The following is a 21,100-nucleotide window of genomic DNA, read 5'->3' as shown; positions in this document are numbered from 1 at the left end:
CGGTCATCCAGAACAAGGAAATCTGAGAAAGTGTCACAGTCGGAAGGGACGAAGGAGACATGACAACCGACAGCAATGTGGTCTCTTGGATGGAAGCCTGAGCAGGAAAAGATCATCAGGAAAAACCGACAAATCCGAATAAAGTGTTAGGTTTGTTTACTAGTGATGTGGCCAGGTTGGCTTCTTACTTTTGATAGATTACATGGTGACTAAGATGTTATGGATAGGGGAAGCTGGGTGAGGAGTACCAGGGAACTCTGTGTACTCTCTTTGAAACTTTTCTATAAATCTAAAACTACTCCACAATAAAAAGTTAATCTTTAAATTGCTCCTATAATTCTTAGCACGTGCTAAGTACTGTTCTAAACAGTTTATCTATGTAAACTCACTTAATCCCCATGATAGCCTTGTGAGGTCGTTTCACTGTCCCTATTTTCCAGATGAGAAAACTGAGACCCAGAGAAGCTAAGCAGTATGCCCCCAAACAGAAAAGTTGAAAGTATTAGTCGCTCAGTCCTGTCTGACTCTTTGCAACCCCATGGACGGTATGTAGCCCACCAGGCTCCTCTGTCCATGAGATTCTCCAGGCACTGGAGTGGGTAGCCATTCCCTTCTCCAGGGGATTGTCCCAACCCAGGAATCAAACCCGGGTCTCCTGCATTGCAGGTGAGTTCTTTACCATCTGAGCCACCAGGAAAGCCCAGCTGGTATTCAAACCCAGGCGGCTTGGTGTCAGGGTCCAAACGTGGCTCATACTTTCCTAAAACTGCAGTGGCTGCACCTTCAGCATTCACTAATACGAGGCGGAGAGGATGGAGACCAGGACAGAGTAAGGGAGCCAAAGTGTCTGGGGCCCAACACTGGGAGGGCAGAGAGAGGCACGTGTCCTCTGGCGCTGAGTCTGAGGCTGATTCAGGAAGATGGGCAACCAGTAGGCTGTGGGACTGACAAGCAGCACAGAGACGGGTGGACCAGGGTCTCCGTGCCAAGGAACCGCCGAGGGCTGAAGAAACGAGCTTGGGAGGAAGGAAGGAAGACGATCTCGATTTCTGATGAGGCGATGAAGTGACGCCAGGTGGGCCTGGCTCAGACTGCCACCTCGGCTACTCACCCGGTGTGTGACCTCAGAGATGTTGCTTAACCTCTCTGAGCAGTGCTGTATCACATAAAACAAGGGCTTGTTGCCAGAGTTAGCCTGACTGATTTTATACATGTGAAGTGCTAAGAATAGCGCCTGGACAGAAGAAGGGTGCAATGAGCGTTGGCATCATTACTGAAGAATGAGTGCCTTGTGAAATGTGGGTTTAATGAGAGTAATACTGAGTTCATCACTACTGTCAGCCTGTCACGTACATTAACTCACTTAATATTCCAAAGAACCCAGTGGGGTAGGCACAGGCTTTCCAGGGGGCTCAGTGGTAAGGCACCTGCCCGCCAATGTAGGAGACATAAGAGACATGGGTTTGATCCCTGGGTCGGGAAGATCCCCTGGAGGAGGAAATGGCACCCACTCCAGTATTCTTTCCTGGGAAATCCCAAGGACAGAGGAGCCTGGTGGGCTACAGTCCATGGGGTCGCAAAGAGTCAGACATGCCTGAGCTCGCACGCACGTGCACACAGAGTAAGCACTGTTGTTGCCTATTGTATGCAGGAGGAAAAAGGAGGCATATCAAGGTTAAGACGCGTGCTTGAAGCCACACAGCTGGTAAGACAGAGCAAGGATTTGAACCCAATGGTCTAACTGCAGAGTCCAGCCTTGACCACCTCACTAGATTTATTCCCCAGTCACAGCCACACCACAGAGTTATGCGGCCAACACCTGGTGCTGCCTGCCCGCCAGCCATCTTCTCAGTCAGCTGACCCAAATAGGGCTGGCTCTGGAGGGCGCCATCTTGGGAACATGGAGACCATCCCCAGGCTGCCTCCAGCCCTGCCTCAGGCCAGGAAGTCGCTGCGGGCTCTGTTTAGGGACCGTGCTGTGTGCAGAACACACATCTTCAAGCCCTGGGATCCCACTAAGAGATGCTCACACAAAGCGCCAGGAACCGGGCAGCAGGTCCCAGTGGATCCTAACAGATCCCACTTTTTCAACTCACTCGCACTTCAGGGCATATTCTGACTGCGCAGATAAGCCATATGTTTTAAATTACCGTATTACACCTCTCTCTTTCAGCTGTGAGGATAAAGATGAACTTATAGGCACAGACCGCGTTTACTGGTACCCACAACCTTAAGGCGGGCTGCCAGGAGTGGTGGGGCAGGTAGGCTCTGAAGCAAGTCTCCCCAGAGAGAGGGGTTGGAACCCAGCCTGCAACCAGCCAGTGAGGACGTGTGCCATCGGTGGGGGGCCGGCACGCAGTTCTTCCACCTGTAGGTCCCTCCTTCTCTGATTCTCACAAACACCTAGGCGGGCAGCTCTGCCTGCTCAGGGGGCCTTGACTCCTTGACACGACCTACACCTGCCCTGCACCTGTGATTTCTGGGGGACAGAACCAGCAGATTCTTGACAGAGGTTCCCGAGGGCTCATGAGCTGACTGACAAGGGCTGAGGCCACAGTCCCCAGGAGTTTGAAACCAGTAGCCTGCCACTCGTCTAAAACGGCAAGATTCGGCAAAAAGTCCCTTTCTCCAGAGACCTGAAGTGTGGGAATCTGAAGCTCCAGACCAGGAGGATGCTAGCGCCTCAGGGAAATGGGACCGGCCAAAGCCCAGGGCCAGACTCGGGGCGGGGCGGGTGGGGTGGGGGGGCGCCCGCTACACCAGGAGGTCTGCCATGAGGCCAGGAGGGGGCACTGGGGCCTCAGCGGCTCGCCTGCCTGTGCCCAGCCTCCCTTCCCAAGTGACCCGCCCATCGAGTCTGTCCGAGAGTTGGGGACAGAGCTGGGTGCTCAGTCCCAGGGTCTGAATGGTCAAAAGCTGGAGGTGGCGGTGCAGGGAAGAAGGTGGAGATCTGTGGACCATGTGTAAGAGGACCCAGGCTTTCGGAGTTAATGCTGCCCTCATCCTGCCATCTTCTCAACCCTGGGGCTGTTTGGGAAAAGGGTGTTTATGACAACGGCTTCTAGGGCTCTAAGTGCTGACATGAGCCGATTCATTTATTCTACATGAGACACAGATATGGTTATTGTTCCATCTTAGGGATGAGAAAACAGGGCAGTAGATGCTGGGTATTGGAGGCTAACAGCTCATGGCTGCCCCTTCTCCCGCCTCCTTGCCTGGGAAGTTAGGAGACCCCCAGCCCATGCTCCTGGGGGTGGCACCACCCAGGGAGTGACTGATGGGGCCATGTGCAAGGGGCCGCCCCTCTGCTTAAGGGAGTACAGCTCTGCAGGGCAGTTTACAGGGATGACGCTTGGGTTAGACGCCACCTGAGGCCACATCCTCCCTTAGCGCCGTCCTCTTTCCCTACAGACTTTCCCTAAAGTGATGCCCTCAGGACATGATGGGGCCGTCAACGCATCCTCTTCTCAAACTCCCTCTAAGAAGCCAAAGACAGCAGGGTACAGACAATTGGGGTAACCGGCTAAGTGGCCGAGCTGGGGTGTGGACCCAGGATGTGGACCCCGGCCTCGGGGGGCCCACTGGCTCTCACCTGTAGTTGCAGGGCTCTGCCCCGAACAGGCAGGCCAGGATCAGCCGCTCGGCAGGGTAGCCCATGGCCACCAGCTCCTGGTTTGGAACCTGTGCAAAGATGTTGGTGGCCTGCAGGGTGTACCACTCCGTCACGGCCTGGGTGGCGCTGCTGAAGTTCCGGAAGGTACACGTGGTTCCATTGTGGCTGCACTGCGGGGGGTGAGGGGGGTGTCGAGAGGGGTTCCTGTGGGTGGGGGCTGCTCAGGGACCCCCCAACCCTGAAAGCCAGGGCAGCGAGGGTGCTGCCAGCTGCCCTTCCTTGGGTGGCACCTTGGTGCTGGGGTGGCCAGTGGCTGGCCGGTGGGCAGTGTGTTGGCACTCACAGTCACAAGGCTTGGGTTGCAGCAACAGCCACCCCCATATAACATTGCTCAGGCCTGAGCCAACCCACTTGCACACACATCCACACAGTCACGTCCACACAGACATCTTTCTGACACCTGCAGTCACACGATGTCCTGGCATCACAACTATATACACACGTGTCCACATGCCTCGAGTCACACAAGTGGCCCCACACTCATGCTCACGTGGACACGTGAGCAGCAGACACACTTGACCCTCCGCTCCCCCAACTCCACTCCCAGCCCCGTCCCAGATATCCAGAGGCAGCCCCCTGGAGGCCGGGTGGACCATGAAGGACTCGAGACTTCAGGTTCTGCCCCCTCCTCTCTGATGGGGGAAGATCCTGACCACATATTGGGTACCAGGGCGGATCATCAGAATCACCAGGAAGCCTATTAACAACATAGATTCTTGGGTCTGGGCCCAAAACTGCCCTTTCAGATTCTCCAGGAGTCAGGCCCAGGGCTCTGTGCAGTTACAGAGCCACCAGGGATCCCAGGCACAGACAGGGAACCTTCTTCCCACCTGCAGGCTTGCAGCCATCCCAGCAGTTCAGTTATGCTTTGGCAATGACTTTACAGCATAGCTGTGGTTTTCCACCTGCCCAATACTTATGCCCCTGTCTTCTGATAATAAGACTTAATTCCTTCTTCAGGAAGCCACCCACCCCTTCCCCCTCGTTCAGTCCATGTAGTCTGATAGAGGCTCAGCTCTCCCCTAGCCAAGACCCAGATTTGTTAAGGAAAGAGACTCCCATAGGACTCACTGGAGAGGGCCCATTGTTTGAGCCGTGCTCGGGGAGGGGGCCCCACTTACTAGTCTCATGGCTACTTTGCACCTGTGGGCACTGCAGGGCCTTCCTGGTGCTGGGCTGTTGCTTGCTGAGCCATTGAAGTTGTCCTCAAACAGGTCCAGAACCACCGGGTGGTGGGGGTTCTGCTCGTTGATAAAGACCAGGGGCGTGTGGTGCCAGATGGACAGGTTCAGGGCCCTGGTGTCATTGACCTGGCTGAGCTCGGGACCCAGGATCCTCCCCAAGACTGCCTCCATCAGTTCGTCCAGGTCCTTCAGCAAATGCTGGACTTTGGAGTACCTGGGTGGGGGAGAGGGCCAGTCAAGGGGGCAAGGGGCAGCTGCAGAGCACAGCGGCCATAGTCCAGTCGCCTCCTACTCTAGTGTGGCTGCCACCACGTGTGAGAAGCCTGCTCCTCCCCGCCCCCAGTGCCCACCTCTCGACCCACCCACCCATGCGACCGTGCCTCCTTCCACCACCTGCTCACTCTTTCTTCACCCAGCATTTGGTGGGTATCTACCATGTGCCAAGTACACAGAGGCTATTATACTACGTGCAAGGCACAGAGGATATTATAGCAAACAAGACAGATCGAGTCTCTTTTCCTATGCAATTCACATGCTACAGAGACAGAATCCTAAGAGCTCATGGTTGTTGATCCCTCACCATGTGTCAGGTGCTAGGTGTTTCCTGCATCTTCTTTGAGTTAATTTATAAATAAAATTCTACAATGACCCCATGTGGATAAAGAAACTCTGGGAGTTGCTGTGATTTCCTGAGCTAACCCCACTGAAGAAGGCACAGAGCTGAGAACCTGGGTTTGGTGGGCCCCAGTTGGTATCTGTGGGTGCACGGGGTTCAGACTTCTTCCTCCCAGGAGGGGTATAATATTGGAAGAGGGGCAGGTCTGTGATCCTGAGGTCCTAAATCTCCAGCAGCAATTTGGGGAATAGGAGCCAGTTTCAGCAGGGAGAAGACTGTGGGGTTGGGATCCAGGATCTTCTCAGTCCCTGAGGTTCCCATACTGGAAGTGGTGACCAGTCAGTCCGGCAGAAATGTGTCCACCCCAATGAGTGTTTCCACCAAGCCCTGGGTTGGGGGGCTCCAAGCCCTGCACCCCTGTCACTACAGAACCCAATTTATCCAAGATCCTGCCCAGAGTGTGGTCTCCAGGGTGCTGTGTGTCAACTCTGGCTGGAGGACTTCCTGTAGGAGAGGGCACTAAACCCTAGATATAGGCCCAAGTGCTGGTATGAAGGTGGACAGCGGCCAGAGCTGACATCAGTTGCAGACGCTGACACCACCTGTTCTCTGATCACCAAACCAGCCACCTCTGTGCGTACAGGGAGGGGAGGACTGGGAATGTGCTGGGCTGTGGGGTGGGGGCTGCTATTATAGCCTGGATGTCTACAGCTGCTGTCAAGCTTGGTAAGATCTGGGTTTGAATTCCAGCATGCCACTTAATGGGCTTCCCTGGTAGCTCAGCTGGTAAAGAATCCGCTTGCAATGCAGGAGACCCTGGTTCGATTCCTGGTACAGCAAGATCCCCTGGAGAAGAGATAGGCTACGCACACTCCAGTATTCTTAGGCTTCCCTGGTGGCTTAGACGTTAAAGAATCTGCCTGCAATGCGGGAGACCTGAATTTGATCCATGGGTTGGGAAGATTCCCTGTAGAAGGGCATGGCAACCCACTCCAGTATTCTTGCTTGGAGAATCCCCCTGGACAGGGGAGCCTGGTGGGCTACAGTCCATGGGGTCGCAAAGAGTCGGGACTGAGTGACCAAACTCAGCACAGCATGCCACTTAACATCTGTGTGACCGTGGGTAGGTTAACCTCTCTGAGGCTCTCTTCTCTCATCTGTGAAATAGTGGGAGATTAAAACATTTACCCTAGAGGATTTTTGGAGGATTCAATAGGGTGATGCTTATAAGCAGGATGTGTTATTATAATTATTAAGAGTTTTCTTGAGTAGCTTCAAAGACCCACCCAAGCAAGGAAGAACAGCCCTATGACCAGAATGAGGTGACTTTCTGATAACTGGAAATGTAAACAGGAAGTATGATTTCTTCCAGGACCTCCTTTTGGACAAGAACGCTTTCTGTGACTCAGACATGCTGGCTCATTTTTCAACCCCTTGAATGCACCAGGCTCTGCCTCACCCCAGGACCTTTGCATGTGCTATGTCCTCCACTTGGAGCACTCTCTTCATTCCACCCGGCTAGTGTCTACTCATTTCCTGGGGCATTTTTCTGTGACCCCCTGCCTTTCCTCAACCGACTAGGCTGGGTCTCCCTGGGTGTCTGCCTTGCCATCCAGTGCTTAAACAGTGGCACCTCTGGAGTCAGATAAGACCTAGATTCAAATTCCACAGTTGCTCACTGAGTGTCTCTGGGCAAGTTCCCTCACCACTCTGAATCTCCATTTCCTGACCTGTGAACTGGAGCTACTAGAGTAGTGCCCCCCAACCCCCACCCCAGAGTGGTTGTGTGGATTAGAATGACATGAATTATCCAAAGAACACTCAACATATTGCCTGGCATTTAGGCAATATTATGAAATGCACTCAATGCATGGTTGCTATAGATGGCTGGAGGGCTTCCTGTAGGAGAGGGCACTAAACCCTGGATACAGGTCCAGTTTAATCCTCACAATGAGAATGATTTCAATGTTTATGGAAGAAAAGATGAATTTCTGTTTTCGCTGGGAGGCTGTGATGAGGACAGGAGGAACTTTGTTTTAGTTACTGATGCATTTCTGGTGCCCCATAACAGTGCCTGGCAATAGTAGTGTGTTAGTTGCTCAGTTGTGTCCTACTCTTTATGATCCTGTGGACCACAGCCTGCCAGGCTTCTCTGTCCATGCAATTCTCCAGGCAAGAATACTGGAGTGGGTAAGCCATTCCCTTCTCCAGGAGTTCTTCCCGACCAAGGGATCAAACCTGCCTTGCAGGTGGATTCTTTACCATCTGGGCCACAAGGGAAGCCCCAATAGTAGGTGGCAATTGTAGGTGCTCAATAAATACACACTGAATCAATAAATAAGCACTAGTGTGAAGGCACTACCAGGTATTTTTGGAGGTTCTTTTTAAGCTGAGGAGATTTATGAATTTTGAATCTTACTTGCTGCACAGAGGGAAAGAGACAGAGAGAGAGAGAGAGAAAGGAGGAAATGGGAAAGAAGGAAGGAAAGCTGGAAGGAAGGAAAATGAAGGGAAGCAGCCCCGCTGAGACCAGCCGTGCTCCAGGGACCACCTACTGGAAGGGGCTGGCGTTGCAGATGGTGACCGCGGGGAAGTCCATGGTCTTGAAGCCGATGGAGAGGGAGACGCTGACCTCCCAGTTCAGGTAGGTCTTGATGAAGAGGCCCCACTGCCAGCAGACGAGGGAGGTGAAGAGCAAGGTGAGCACGAACCACATGGCCTTCTTCTTGGGCCCCTCGCAGATGATGCGCTTGGGGCCATGGGTGTTGGTGTTGTCACAGTACCACACCAGCAGCTCCTTGTATGTGTAGCCAGGGCCCTTCTGCAGCCGATGCAGGCCCTTGAGCAGGTACTTCTTCACGTGCATCGTGGCTCCTGCAGAGACAGCCGCGAGAGCCACGTCAGATACCACGCCAGCCTCACATCCCAGGATCTCCCAGTTGTGACCAGGGCATGCGCACTGGAGACAGGCAGGCTGGCCCTCTTTCCATTCCTCCCCACCTCCCTCCCTTCCATCTTGCCATTTATCATCCAGCCATCTGGGTGCTAAGTCACTAAAGTCATGTCCGATTTGGTGTGACCCTATGGATTGTAGCCCACCAGGCTCTTCTGTCCATGGGATTCTCCAGGCAAGAATACTGGAGTGGCTTGCCATGGCCTCCCCTAGGGGATTTTCCCAACCCAGGGATCCAACCTAAATCTCTTACAACTCCTGCATTGGTAGGTGAGTTCTTTACCACTAGGCCCACCCCAAAACCTTTATTAAGTGCCTACTGTATGCCAGACACTTAATTAGCCCCTCTGAACTCAATGATGAGCAAAATGGACATGGTTTCTTCCCTCTGGGAATTTCCAGCTTAGTGGACAAGTTACTTAAACTCCCAACTTCTTAGGTTCTCCGTCTGCAAAACAGGGACAACTGTACCTAGTTTTTGCACAATTGTGAGAGGGTGAAATTGACTAATGCCTAAAAGGTGCTAAACACAGTGCCCAGCACAGACTAAGTGCTCAGTATGTTGGCTACCTCTACAGCAGCTGTTAGTGCTGAGACAGACATCAGTCATATAGCCCATCAGAATGAGTAGTTAGGAAATGTGACAGGAAGGATAGGGACCCTGAGTGCCCAGAGGCAGGAGACGGCGGTGGTTAAGAATGAGGACTCTGGAGCAAAATGCCTGGCTTTGAATCTCGGCTCTGCTACTTTCTAGCTGGGTGACTTTGAGCAAATCACTGTCTCAGTGGCTCAGTTTCCTCGTCTTATAAAATGGAGATAATAACGGTCCCCACCTCACAGGGTTGCCGTGAAGACTGAAATGAATGAAAATACAGAGTGTCTATTAAGGCCTGGCACCTAAGCGTCAGCTACCATTTTTACAAATAAATATCACTCCTCCTAAATCTGGAAGTGAGTTCTTGGAGGAGTTGAAGGGGAGGGCAGGAGAGAAGTGGTGGGGGGCAGCGGGCAAGGCCTTGTAGGCCAGGCTGAGGATCGGGGTTTCAGCGGAGGTGAGACGCTGTCAATTCTGCAGTGTGAAGAGATCGCCCACCCAGCTGCTTGGTGGAGACGGACCGGAGTGGGTGAGGGTGGTCCAGGAGCCCTGGGTGCTAGCTGAGGTTCATCCAGCAATGGGAAACCTTCTGAGACTATTTCCCACCTGCGTGAGCAGACAGGGTTCTTGGGATGTTAACCAAGAAACTTGTCAAAGAGCCTGGCAGATGATGGCGTCTCAGGAAATACCTGCTTCCTCCTTCCTTCTCTCCAGATACAGAGCTGGAACCTACTGCAGGAGCACCCCAGCCCTATCCCTGGAGCCCCAGTAGGCCAAACTTCCTTTGTGAAGTTGTCCTGACTCCCTGGCTGGAATGACCCCTGCCTTCCTCTCAGAGCCTCTGTCTCTCTGGGGGCTCTGCAGTGGGCAGGGCGGTGCCTGCTTCCCAGAACCCCCTCCCCCAGCTCTGATGTTCCCATATGAACCCCTCCCCCAGGCTCAGTGGGTGTGGGTGGCCAGGCCACCATGCCTAGCTCTGGGGCAGGGGTCTCGCAGGACCCTAGTTCGGACCATTGGAATTCAGTTCTGTTACTTTATACTGGAGTAACTGAGGAAGTGTGGGCTTGCCAGGTGGCTCAGTGGGTAAAGAATCTGCCTGCAATGCAGGAGATAAAGGAGAAGTGAGGTCAGTCCCTGAGTCAGGGAGACCCCCTAGAAGAGGGCATGGCAACCCACTCTAGTATTCCTGCCTGAAGAATCCTCCCCACAGACAGGGGAGCCTCTTGGGCTACAGTCCATGGGGTCACAAAGAGTCAGACACAACTGAAGTGACTGGGCCCACATGCATCCAACTGAGGCAGCAGCCTCCCTTTTAGCTAAGACTACTAAGCTGGTGGTATTTGGCATCACGAATGGGGAGACTGCCTGAAAAGAAAGCCAACACAGAGGAAAGCAGAGCCATGAGACTGAGATTTCTGACATCATCATTTGAACACCTGGATCCAGCCACTGCTGAAGGCATTTATTCCTGGACTCAGCAGATATGGGAACCAGTAAGTGCTCTTACTCATGCTAATACAAACTGGATGTCTGTCATCTGCAACCAATCGAGAAAGAAATTCTCCTCGTTCTACTCTGTGTCATACTTACTTGTCCTGTGGCTCGTCACTCTCATGATGTCATAAGCCCCCCGAGGGTAGCAACGCTGTATTCCCAACAAGCCCAGCACAATGCCTGGGACACCACTGAATATTGAAATCAATGATGCCATACCTTGATATCTAAACAGAGATCTTAAACTTACCCAAGCATGCTCACTGCTGACCTAATTTTCTGACACAGTAACACTCCTCACCTTCCTGGCCGAGGCACTAAGGGCTGTACTCGCTAACCCCACCGTCTCTGCTCTCTGATGGGATTCAAGCTCCATGTGCCTCTCAAGGCCATCATGGCTTGAGGACAGATGTTCACAGACTAACCCAACCCCTCTTTTTCCCAGAGAGCCCATTCCCTGCTCTGGCATAATAAAATAATAATAATTATAACAACAACTACGAGAAAAACATCAAAGTACTGAGTATTTACCATGATCCAGGCACTGCAGTGTGCTTCTTATGTTACTTCATTCCTGTATATTATAATCCACAACCCTAAACCTGGAAAGACTTGGGGCTTCGTCTGTCTTGTATGGTCTAGCACCCCAAGGCCCAAGAGCTGAAGAATACATTAGGCTCCAAGAAAAAATTGTGGAAGAAATTGATCCAGGGTCTCTCTGATATCTACTCTAGTGCATTCTCCTTTAACCATTCTGATTCGGTCAAGAAGAAAGTCTTAGGTCCCTAACATCCATCTGAAAGTGAAAGTGTTAGTTGCTCAGTCGTGTCCAACTCTTTGCGTCCCCATGGACTGAAGCCCACCAGGCTCTTCTGTCCATGGAATTCTTCAAGCAAGAATACTGGAGTGGATTGCCATTCCCTTCTCCAGGGGATTTTCCCGACCCAGGGATCGAACCTGGGTCTCCCACATTGCAGGCAGATTCTTTACCATCTGAGCCACCAGGGAAGCCCATCCATCTAAGCCCCTCTAATCTCCCAGTTTAACAATGAGACCTCAAGCTCAGAGCCTTGTCCGGCAATGGTTGTTGTTGTTGAGTCGCTAAGTCGTATCCTACTCTTTACCACCCCATGGGCTGTGGCTGCTAGGCTCCTGTGTCCTCTGCTATCTCCTGGAGATATCTCAGGCAAATGTATCTGGTATCAACAACCTTCTGTTTTCACTGGGCCTTTTTTTTTTTATTTAAATTTATTTATTTTAATTGGAGGCTAATTACTGTACAATATTGTATCGGTTTTGCCATAGATCAACATGAATCTGCCACAGGTGTCCACGTGTTCCCAATCCTGAACCCCCCTCCCGCCTCCCTCCCCGTACCATCCCTCTGGGTCATCCCAGTGCACCAGCCCCAAGCATCCTGCATCCTGCATCGAACCTGGACTGGCGATTTGTTTCTTATATGATATTATACATGTTTCAATGCCATTTTCCCAAATCATCCCACCCTCTCCCTCTCCCACAGAGTCCAAAAGACTGTTCTATACATCTGTGTCTCTTTTGCTGTCTCGCATACAGGGTTATCATTACCATCTTTCTAAATTCCATATATATGTGTTAGTATACTGTATTGGTGTTTTTATTTCTGGCTTACTTTACTCTGTATAATAGGTTCCAGTTTCATCCACCTCATTAGAACTGATTCAAATGTATTCTTTTTAATGGCTGAGTAATACTCCATTGTGTATATGTACCACAGCTTTCTTATCCATTCATCTGCTGATGGACATCTAGGTTGCTTCCATGTCCTGGCTATTATGAACAGTGCTGCAATGAACACTGGGGTACAACATCACTCATTATCAGAGAAATGCAAATCAAAACCACAATGAGGTACCATTTCACGCCAGTCAGAATGGCTGTGATCCAGAAGTCTACAAGCAATAAATGCTGGAGAGGGTGTGGAGAAAAGGAAACCCTCTTACACTGTTGGTGGGAATGCAAACTAGTACAGCCACTATGGAGAACAGTGTGGAGATTCCTTAAAAAACTGGAAATAGAACTGCCTTATGACCCAGCAATCCCACTGCTGGGCATACACACTGAGGAAACCAGAATTGAAAGAGACACGTGTATCACTGGGCTTCTTTTCAAGAGGGATCTTCTGTTAATAAACAAGAGACACTGGCTTTTGCTTTAGGTTCATAGATACACGTAAGTTAAAAAAAAAGAGAGAGAAATTGATTAAAAAATATTGATTAAACAATAGTATTACATGCAACAAGAACTGTGACTGGTAGGTAAATAACAGAAGTTTGTTGAGTACTGTCTTATCACCTAACTAGTCTGGGACATTAGCCAAGTTAAAATCAATAAATGCTATAAATAACTTTATGTTGTTCTTGTCAGATTTCACCTCCAGGGTGATAGGTGGCCTGTGTTTGGAATGTATACACAGCTTGTGTAGAAAGGTTTGAATTAGCTTACAGCTTAAACCAACCCAAACAAGCCAAGTGGAGACCAGGTCCAGGTATGAACTCGGGAAGAGCGGATGCAGTCGGTCATGCTTCAAGAGTCACAGATTATTATCTATAGATTGTCCCTGAACTTGTGGTAACATTCCTGGCAGCAAATGCAGAAACAGTAGATGCTGTGTACAACCATTTCTGTTTTCTTCTAAGAGAAAACATCTGCTCACTTTCAGACACAAATTGCACTTGAGATTTGACTCAGTGTCCTAGGGGATGGATAATGAGAAACCCAGTGTGTGTCTCTACTTATTTTGACAAAAGACACATAAATATTGATACTATTTAATATGGTCAATTCTTCTGAGCCTTCCATTCAGTGTTGCAAATGGATGACCCACGGGCTGTATTGGGTTTGCAAAAGTTTTTGTTGATGTTAGCACATGTGTGCATGCTTAGTCACTCAGTCGTGTCCAGTTCTTTACAACCTCATGGACTGTAGCCCACCAGGCTGCTCTTTCCATGGGGATTCTCCAGGCAAGCATACTAGAGTGGGTTGCCATGCCCTCTTCCAGGGGATCTTCCCTACCCAGGCATTGAACCCAGGTCTCCTGCATTGCAGGAGGATTCTTTATCATCAGAGCCACCAGGGAAGCTGCACAGTATTTTTAAAAATATATAATTTCCTTTTGTAAATAACAGTTTTGTCGAGATAGAATTCACATACTATATAACTCATCCATTTAAAGTGTAGATTCAGTGGGTTTTAGTATATTCACAGAGTTGTTCATCCATCACCACAATATATTTTAAAACATTTTCATCTCCCCCTGAAAGAAACTGTACCCATCACCACTCACTCCCTACTTCTTCCTCTACCCTACCCCACCTCCAGGCAACCACTGATCTATGTTCTGTCTCTATAGGTTGCCTATTCTGGACATTTCATACAAATGGAACTATATATTATCTGGTATTTTGTGACTGGTCTTTCACTTAGCATAAAGTTTTCATTTTCATGATGCCCAACTTGTCCATATTTCCTTTATTGTTTATGCTTTGGTGTGGTATCTAAGAATTCATTGCCTAACTCAAGGTCATAAAGAATCATTCCTATGATTTATTCTAAGAGTTTTATAGTTTTAGATCTTACTTTGAGGTCTTTGACCCAGTTTGAATTAATTTTTGTGTATGGTGTGAGGTAGGGGTTCAGTTTCATTCTTTCGCATGAGGATACCACTTACGCCAACACCAAGACTATTCTTTCCCCTATTTAACTGTCTCAGTGGCCTTAGTGTTTTTTTTTTTTTTTTTAATTTAATTTAAAGAAAACTTATTGGGAGGTGGGAGGGAGGTTTAAAGTGGGAGGGGACATATGTATACTTATGGCTGATTCATGTTGCTGTATGGCAGAAACCAACACAATATTGTAAAGCAATTATCTTCTAATTAAAAATAAATAAATTTTCAGAAATAAAAAAATAAAGAAAACCTCAATAAGTGGAGATATTCATGGATCAGAAGTCTCAATATTGATGTCAGTTAACCTCAAATCAATCTCTAGAATTAATTCAATTTAAATCAAAATCCCAGCAGACATTATGTAGAAATTGACAAGTGATTCCAAACATTACATGGAAAAGTAAAAACACTAAAATAGAAAAAAAAAAAAACTTTTGAAAAAGAACAAAGTTGAAGGCCTTAACTTACTATAAAGTACAGTAATCAAAACAGTGCAATATTGGTGTGATGATAGGCATACTAATAGACGATTAGGCGATGGGACGGAATAGACTCTAGAAATAGACCTACAAAGGTGCCAAGGTAATTCATGTAGAATGGGTAATCTTTTCAACAAAATATGCTGCAATAATGGATGTCTTTTCTCATTGGAAAGGACTCTGATGCTGGGAGGGATTGGGGGCAGGAGGAGAAGGGGACGACAGAGGATGAGATGGCTGGATGGCAGCACTGACTCGATGGACGTGAGTCTGGGTGAACTCCGGGAGTTGGTGATGGACAGGGAGGCCTGGCGTGCTGCGATTCATGGGGTCGCAAAGAGTCGGACACGACTGAGCGACTGATCTGATCTGAATGGATATCTTTACAAGAAAAAGGAATCTCAACTCCTACTTCACACTAAAGATTGACTTGAAATGGATCTGAGACCTAAATACATGTGCTAAAACTGTAAAACATCCAGAAGAAAGTATAAGAGAAAAATCGGTGCAGTCCTGGGGTAGGCAAAGGACCTTTTGGATAGAACACTAATATTAAGAATGGTAACAGAAAAAAAATTGTCCTTTATTAACTAATTAATTCTTCTGCTTTTCAAAACACTTCCAAGGAAATGTAAGAGTAAGTCACTGGGAGAAAATCCTTGTATGTCTGACAAAGAATGTGTATGCAGAATATGTAAACAACCCCTATAACTCCACAATAAGACAATCCCTCCCCTCCAAAAGGGAAAAAGATTTTTTAAAAACCTTTCATAAAAGAAGATATATGAATGGCTCATAAGGGCCTGAAAAGATGCCTAACATCATTAGTCACTGGGGGAATGCAAATCAAAACCACAGCGGGATACCATTTCCCACCCACTAGAAGGACTGACAGTATCTAGTGTTAGGGAAGATGTGGGGGAATCAGACTCTCCTACATGACTGGTTGGAATGCAAAATGGTACAGTCACTCTGGAAAACTTTGGCAGTTTCTCATAAAGTTAAACAGGCACTGATCATACAACCTTGCAGGGCCCCTCTTATTTGTCCAAGAGAACCAAAAACATAGGCTCACACAATGATGTGCACATATATACTCACAGCAGCCTTGTTCATTAATAATAGCAGCCTTATTCATTAATAACCCCAAACTGGAAACAAGCAACTGTCTACCAACAGGTGAGTGAATAAACTGTTTCATATCCATACAATGCAATACTATTCAGTAATAAAAGGAACCAACTACTGATACCTACCATGACATGGATGGATATTTTTTAAAAAAGCTATTATGCTGAGAAAAAGAAGCTAGACACAAAAAGGGTACATACCATACAATTCTATTTATATGAAGCCCTGGAAAAGACACAACTAATCTACAGTGATAGAAAGCAGAACAGTGATTTTCTGGGCCTGATATGAATAGTGGATCCACCCAAAGTGTAAACCAGGGAGACTTTTGGAGGTGATGCAAGTATTCTATATCTTGAGTGAGATGGTGGTTAATTAGATGTATGCATTTGTAATAATTCATCAAATGCTTGGAGAAGGCAATGGCACCGCACTCCAGTACTCTTGCCTGGAAAATCCCATGGGCGGAGGAGCCTGGTGGGCTGCAGTCCATGGGGTCGCTAAGAGTCAGACACGACTGAGCAACTTCCCTTTCACTTTTCACTTTCATGCACTGGAGAAGGCAATGGCAACCCACTCCAGCGTTTTGCCTGGAGAACCCCAGGGACAGGGGAGCCTGGTGGGCTGCCGTCTATGGGGTCGCACAGAGTCAGACACGACTGAAGCAATTTAGCAGCAGCAGCAGCATCAAATGCTATACTTGAAACGGAAGTATTTTGTCTGTAAATTACATCTAAATAAAGTTTTAACAAAACATTTAAATCCATGCCATCTCAGAATTATGCAAGTTCACATTTTTAAAAAATAAAGATTTTCTTCAACTTTTAAAAAATCAGAAAGATTTGATAATTGTCCCCACATGGCAATTTCTTCTAGAAAAACCCTCCTTAGCCTGTGCTCCCCAGTTCACTCCAATTCTCCCCATTTTTCTATTTTCTTATATTCAGCTCAGCTCACTTCACTCTTTTTTTAATTCCCTGCCTTGGCTTATGTGGACATCTGACTCTGTGACCCCTATAAATTGTAGGTCAGATGCTATCATTAAAATCCCCTGTACTTAATTTTTCAGCAAAACCTCAATTATCCAAGATTATCAGGGAATAAGAGTTCTGGGTAGCCGGATTTTTATAGTTAATTGAAGGTTAACCTGAAAATGGACTGGACTCTGGATATTGAAAAAATCTTTCATGTTTCTGCCTCTTTAGCTCCAGGGCATGACTGACTCTTTTGTTCTTGAGGACTTAGCCAGGTCAGAGCAATTGATGGGGCTTACTGTACCAGGCTGGAGAGGGTGAAGGAGAGTTTTAGGGGGGCAGTTGGAATTGCTCCAAGGACCAGGACAGGACATTCCCTGGATGTCATTTTTGTTCATAAATGCAAATGTGCCCATTCCAGACACCTAGATTTTGGCCTCTAAATACCATTCTCGACTAAAATGAACCAAGGCTTCTTACAAAAACTGCTGATACGAGTTTTGATGCAAGAAATGTACAAGATGAGCCTGAGATCTCTTACCGTACCAGAAAACAAAGGAAGCTATCAAGGACGACTTGCTGCTGCTTAGTCGCCAAGCTGTGTCCATTCTTTTGTGACCCTGTGGGCTGTAGCCCGCCAGGCTCCTCTGTCTATGGGATTCTCCAGGCAAGAATACTGGTGTGGGTTCCCATTTCCTTCTCCAGGGGATCTTCCCGACCCAGGGATCAAACCCACGTCTCCTGAATTGGCAGGTGAACTTTTTACTACTGAGCCATCAGGGAAACCCCATCAAAGACTACTCGGGCAGGTCAAAGGACTCCTTGAAGGGATTTTTACTGGCAAAGATGGGACAATTTGAACATCTTTAAAAAGAAAGTATGGGGTTAATTGAAATATATATTAAATGCATAAAAACCCATGAGTTCATAATAATACTGAAAAAAAGAGGGAGTAAGTAGAACATTAATGTTATTTATAAATGTCATTAATAAATGGGTCTCCTACAGGTTGTTGTACCTACATTAGGGGCACTAACAGATATTATATGTTCAATAAATTCCTTAATTTTCTACAAGGATCTGTAAAGTTGAAAACCCAGCCTGTTTCAGTATGGTTCTCAGGCTCAGAATACTTTTTATGTCTTCAATGCATGCATGCATACTAAGTCGCTTCAGTCGTGTCCAGCTCTGTGTGACCCCGTAGACGGCAACCCACTAGGCTCCTCTGTCCACAGGATTCTCTAGGCAAGAATACTGGAGTGGGTTGCCATTTCCTTCTCCAATGTTTTCAAAGAGTTAAAAAAAAAAAAAGAACACGCAGTGTCTGTGGCCCACAAGGCCTTAACTATTAACTATATCTGGCCCTTTACAGAAAAAAATTTGTCAAAACCTGATTTACTGTGTCCTATATGTTTGCATTAAATAAGAAGCAATCCTTAAACTGGGTTTTCATGTAAGGATTTGTAAGTTTGATTTCATTATTTGTCCCCCAAATACCTGCTGATTCAATGTTTCCCAAATGTCAATCATTTGCATACCACCTGAACGGATTTCACGAAATCCCTATAGCACTTGTATCATTAGTCACTTAATACATAACATCATCTGAATTCACCTTTTTTCCTTGAAAAAATTCACCCTCATCCTAAGCAACACTATGCCTGTTGATGTTTGATATGCTAAAGGGTTCTTCTCAAAAGATTGGCTTCTCTGGTGGCTCAGATGGTAAAGCGTCTGCCTGCAATGCGGGAGACCCAGGTTTGATCCCTGGGTTGGGACAATCCCCTGGAGAAGGAAATGGCAATCCACTCCAGTATTCTTGCCTGGAGAATCCCATGGATGGAGGAGCCTGGTAGGCTACAGTCCATGTGGTCGCAAAGAGTCAGACACAACTGAGCGACTTCACTTTCACTCTAAAGATTAAAACCATCTTCCTTAAGACTCTGGAGGAAATGCTCTGTTGACTGTTTTCTGCTCACTTGAAGCACACCCTCTCTCTCAAGCACTTCCTCCTGTGTCTTTCAGGTATGTTGGGGTAGCCAGAATTATGCCCATTTCACAGAGAAGGTAGCCAGAGTACAGAGGCGCTTATGGTCACAGTGAGTCAGGCAGATCTGGAAGTAGAAGCTCGGTCACCTGCCTTCCAGGCACCTCTCACCACACGCTTGATGGGAGCTCTTGCTTCTGTTCTGGTGGGTGCTGGGAAAGTCTGCAGTGTAGCAATGGGCTGTCTCCTCTGTGTGCACTTATGAACCTCCTTCACCCAAGGCTGTAGTTCACAGGCCTCTAGGGGTCCTTCCATAAAGCCAAATAAAGCAGTGTGGTTGATAAGATAAAACCTTAGAACAGTGGGTGGGATGGGGTGGGGGGAGCTGTGGGTGGGGTGGGGGTAGAAAAGAGGGAAGGGTAAGAGAGGGGAAGAGGATTAACAGGAACAAACTACTAGATATAAAATAGATAAGATACAAGGATGGGAACATAGCCAATATTTTATAATAGCTTTATATGAAGTATAATCTATAAAAATATTGAATCACTATGCTGTATACTTGAACCTAGTCTAATAATGTAAGTTGACTGTACTTCAATAAAAAAAAAAATGTGGCCCCTCCAGTCCTCCAGGAGAGAAGGATGCAATGGTCCTATTTGAGCTGCTCAGAGATGGGGAATGCTGCCAAGGTCTATCATTAAGTGAGAGATAAGAAAGGAAAGAACCATATATAAATCAGGGCTGCATTTGTGTAGAAGAAAGAGAACTAGCATAGAGATATTTAGTTGTGTGTGCGCAACCCACCTCCAAGGGGACACGCAAACAAAGTCCTGACATAAACTGCCTTCAAGAAGGGGAACTGGGGGCTTCCCTGGTGGTCCAGTGGTTAAGAAATTGTCTTGCAACGTAGGGGACACCAGATCAACCCCTGGTCTGGGAAGATCCCACATGCCCTAGGGCACCTAAGCCCGAGGGCCACAATTACTGAGCCCACGTGCAGCAACTACTGAAGCCCATGGGCTCTAGAGTCCGGGCTCTGCTACAAGAGAGGCCCCAGCAATGAGAGGCCTGCACACCGCAAGCTGAGGGTAGCTCCCACTCTCCACAACTAGATGAAGCCCGCACATGGCAAGGAAGACCAGCACAATTAAAACTAAATAAATTAATTACTTAAAAAAAGAAAAGAAGGGGAACTGCATGGTTGGGGGCACAGGCAGGGAGGGAGGTTTTTAAAAATGGACACAGCAGGGGAAGGTGAGGGTGGGATTGATTGAGAAAGTAGCATTGACATATATACACTATCCTGTGTGAAATAGTTAGTGGGGAGTTGCTAACACAGGGAGCCCAGTCTGGAATTCTGGGATGATCTAGAGGGGTGGGGTGGGGGAAGGGGGAGGAGGCTCAGCAGGGAAGGGATATATATATATATATATATATATATATATATGTATGTGTATGATTATGACTGATTCGAGTTGTACAGCAGAAATCAACACAAAATTGTAAAGCAACTTTCCACCATTAAAAATAAATAAAATTAAATAAATTTGAGTTACTTCTTTGGCACCTTTTATAAAACTCAACATTCAAAAAACTAAGATCATGGCATCCAGTCCCATCACTTCATGACAAATGATGGGGAAACAATGTAAACAGTGACAGACTTTATTTTCTTGGGCTCCAAAATCACTGCAGATAGTTACTGCAGCCATGAAATTAAAAGATGCTTGCTCCTTGGAAGAAAAGCCATGAACAACCTAGACAGCACATTAAAAAGCAGAGACATTACTTTGACAACAAAGGTTCGTTGGCAAATGGTTTTTCCGGTAGTCATGTATGGATATGAGAGTTGGACTACAAAGAAAGCTGAGCACTGAAGAATTGATGCTTTTGAACTGTGGTGTTGGAGAAGGCTCTTGAGAGTCCCTTGGACTGCAAGGAGATCAAACGTGTCAATCCTACAGGAAATCAGTCCTGAATATTCATTGGAAGGACTGATGCGGAAGCTGAAGCTCCAATACTTTGGCCACCTGATGTGAAGAACTGACTCATTGGGAAAGACCCTGAAGCTGGACGAGACTGAAGGCAGAAGCAGAAGGGGATGACAGAGGATGAGAGGGTTGGATGGCATCACTGACTCTATGGACATGAGTTTGAGCAAGCTCAGGGAGTTGGTGATGGACAGGGAAGCCTGGTGTGCTGCAGTCCATGGGATCACAAAGAGTTGGACACGACTGAGCGACTGAACTGAACTAAACTGATATTTTGGATCATATCAACGTCTAATCTGTTCATTTATTCAGT

The 21,100-nt window shown here is 47.5% G+C and overlaps 1 protein-coding gene across 1 annotated transcript in view; it reads right to left on the bottom strand.

The window, feature by feature from the left end:
* The window catches only part of SCNN1B (sodium channel epithelial 1 subunit beta), a 72,590-nt gene that overhangs the window by 15,674 nt on the left and 35,816 nt on the right, over nt 1–21,100 (bottom strand). The window contains exons 2-4 of the mRNA XM_070779796.1: nt 8,029–8,347; nt 4,795–5,071; nt 3,593–3,783 (exon numbers count right to left, since the gene is read on the bottom strand). Of these exons, the coding sequence (XP_070635897.1) occupies nt 3,593–3,783; nt 4,795–5,071; nt 8,029–8,339 (779 nt within the window). The 5' untranslated portion in view covers nt 8,340–8,347. The remainder of the gene's footprint in view (nt 1–3,592; nt 3,784–4,794; nt 5,072–8,028; nt 8,348–21,100) is intronic.

The sequence above is a fragment of the Bos indicus genome, chromosome 25 (assembly GCF_029378745.1).
Source record: "Bos indicus isolate NIAB-ARS_2022 breed Sahiwal x Tharparkar chromosome 25, NIAB-ARS_B.indTharparkar_mat_pri_1.0, whole genome shotgun sequence".
NCBI lineage: Eukaryota > Metazoa > Chordata > Mammalia > Artiodactyla > Bovidae > Bos > Bos indicus.
This window is presented reverse-complemented; position numbering and strand designations above follow the sequence as displayed.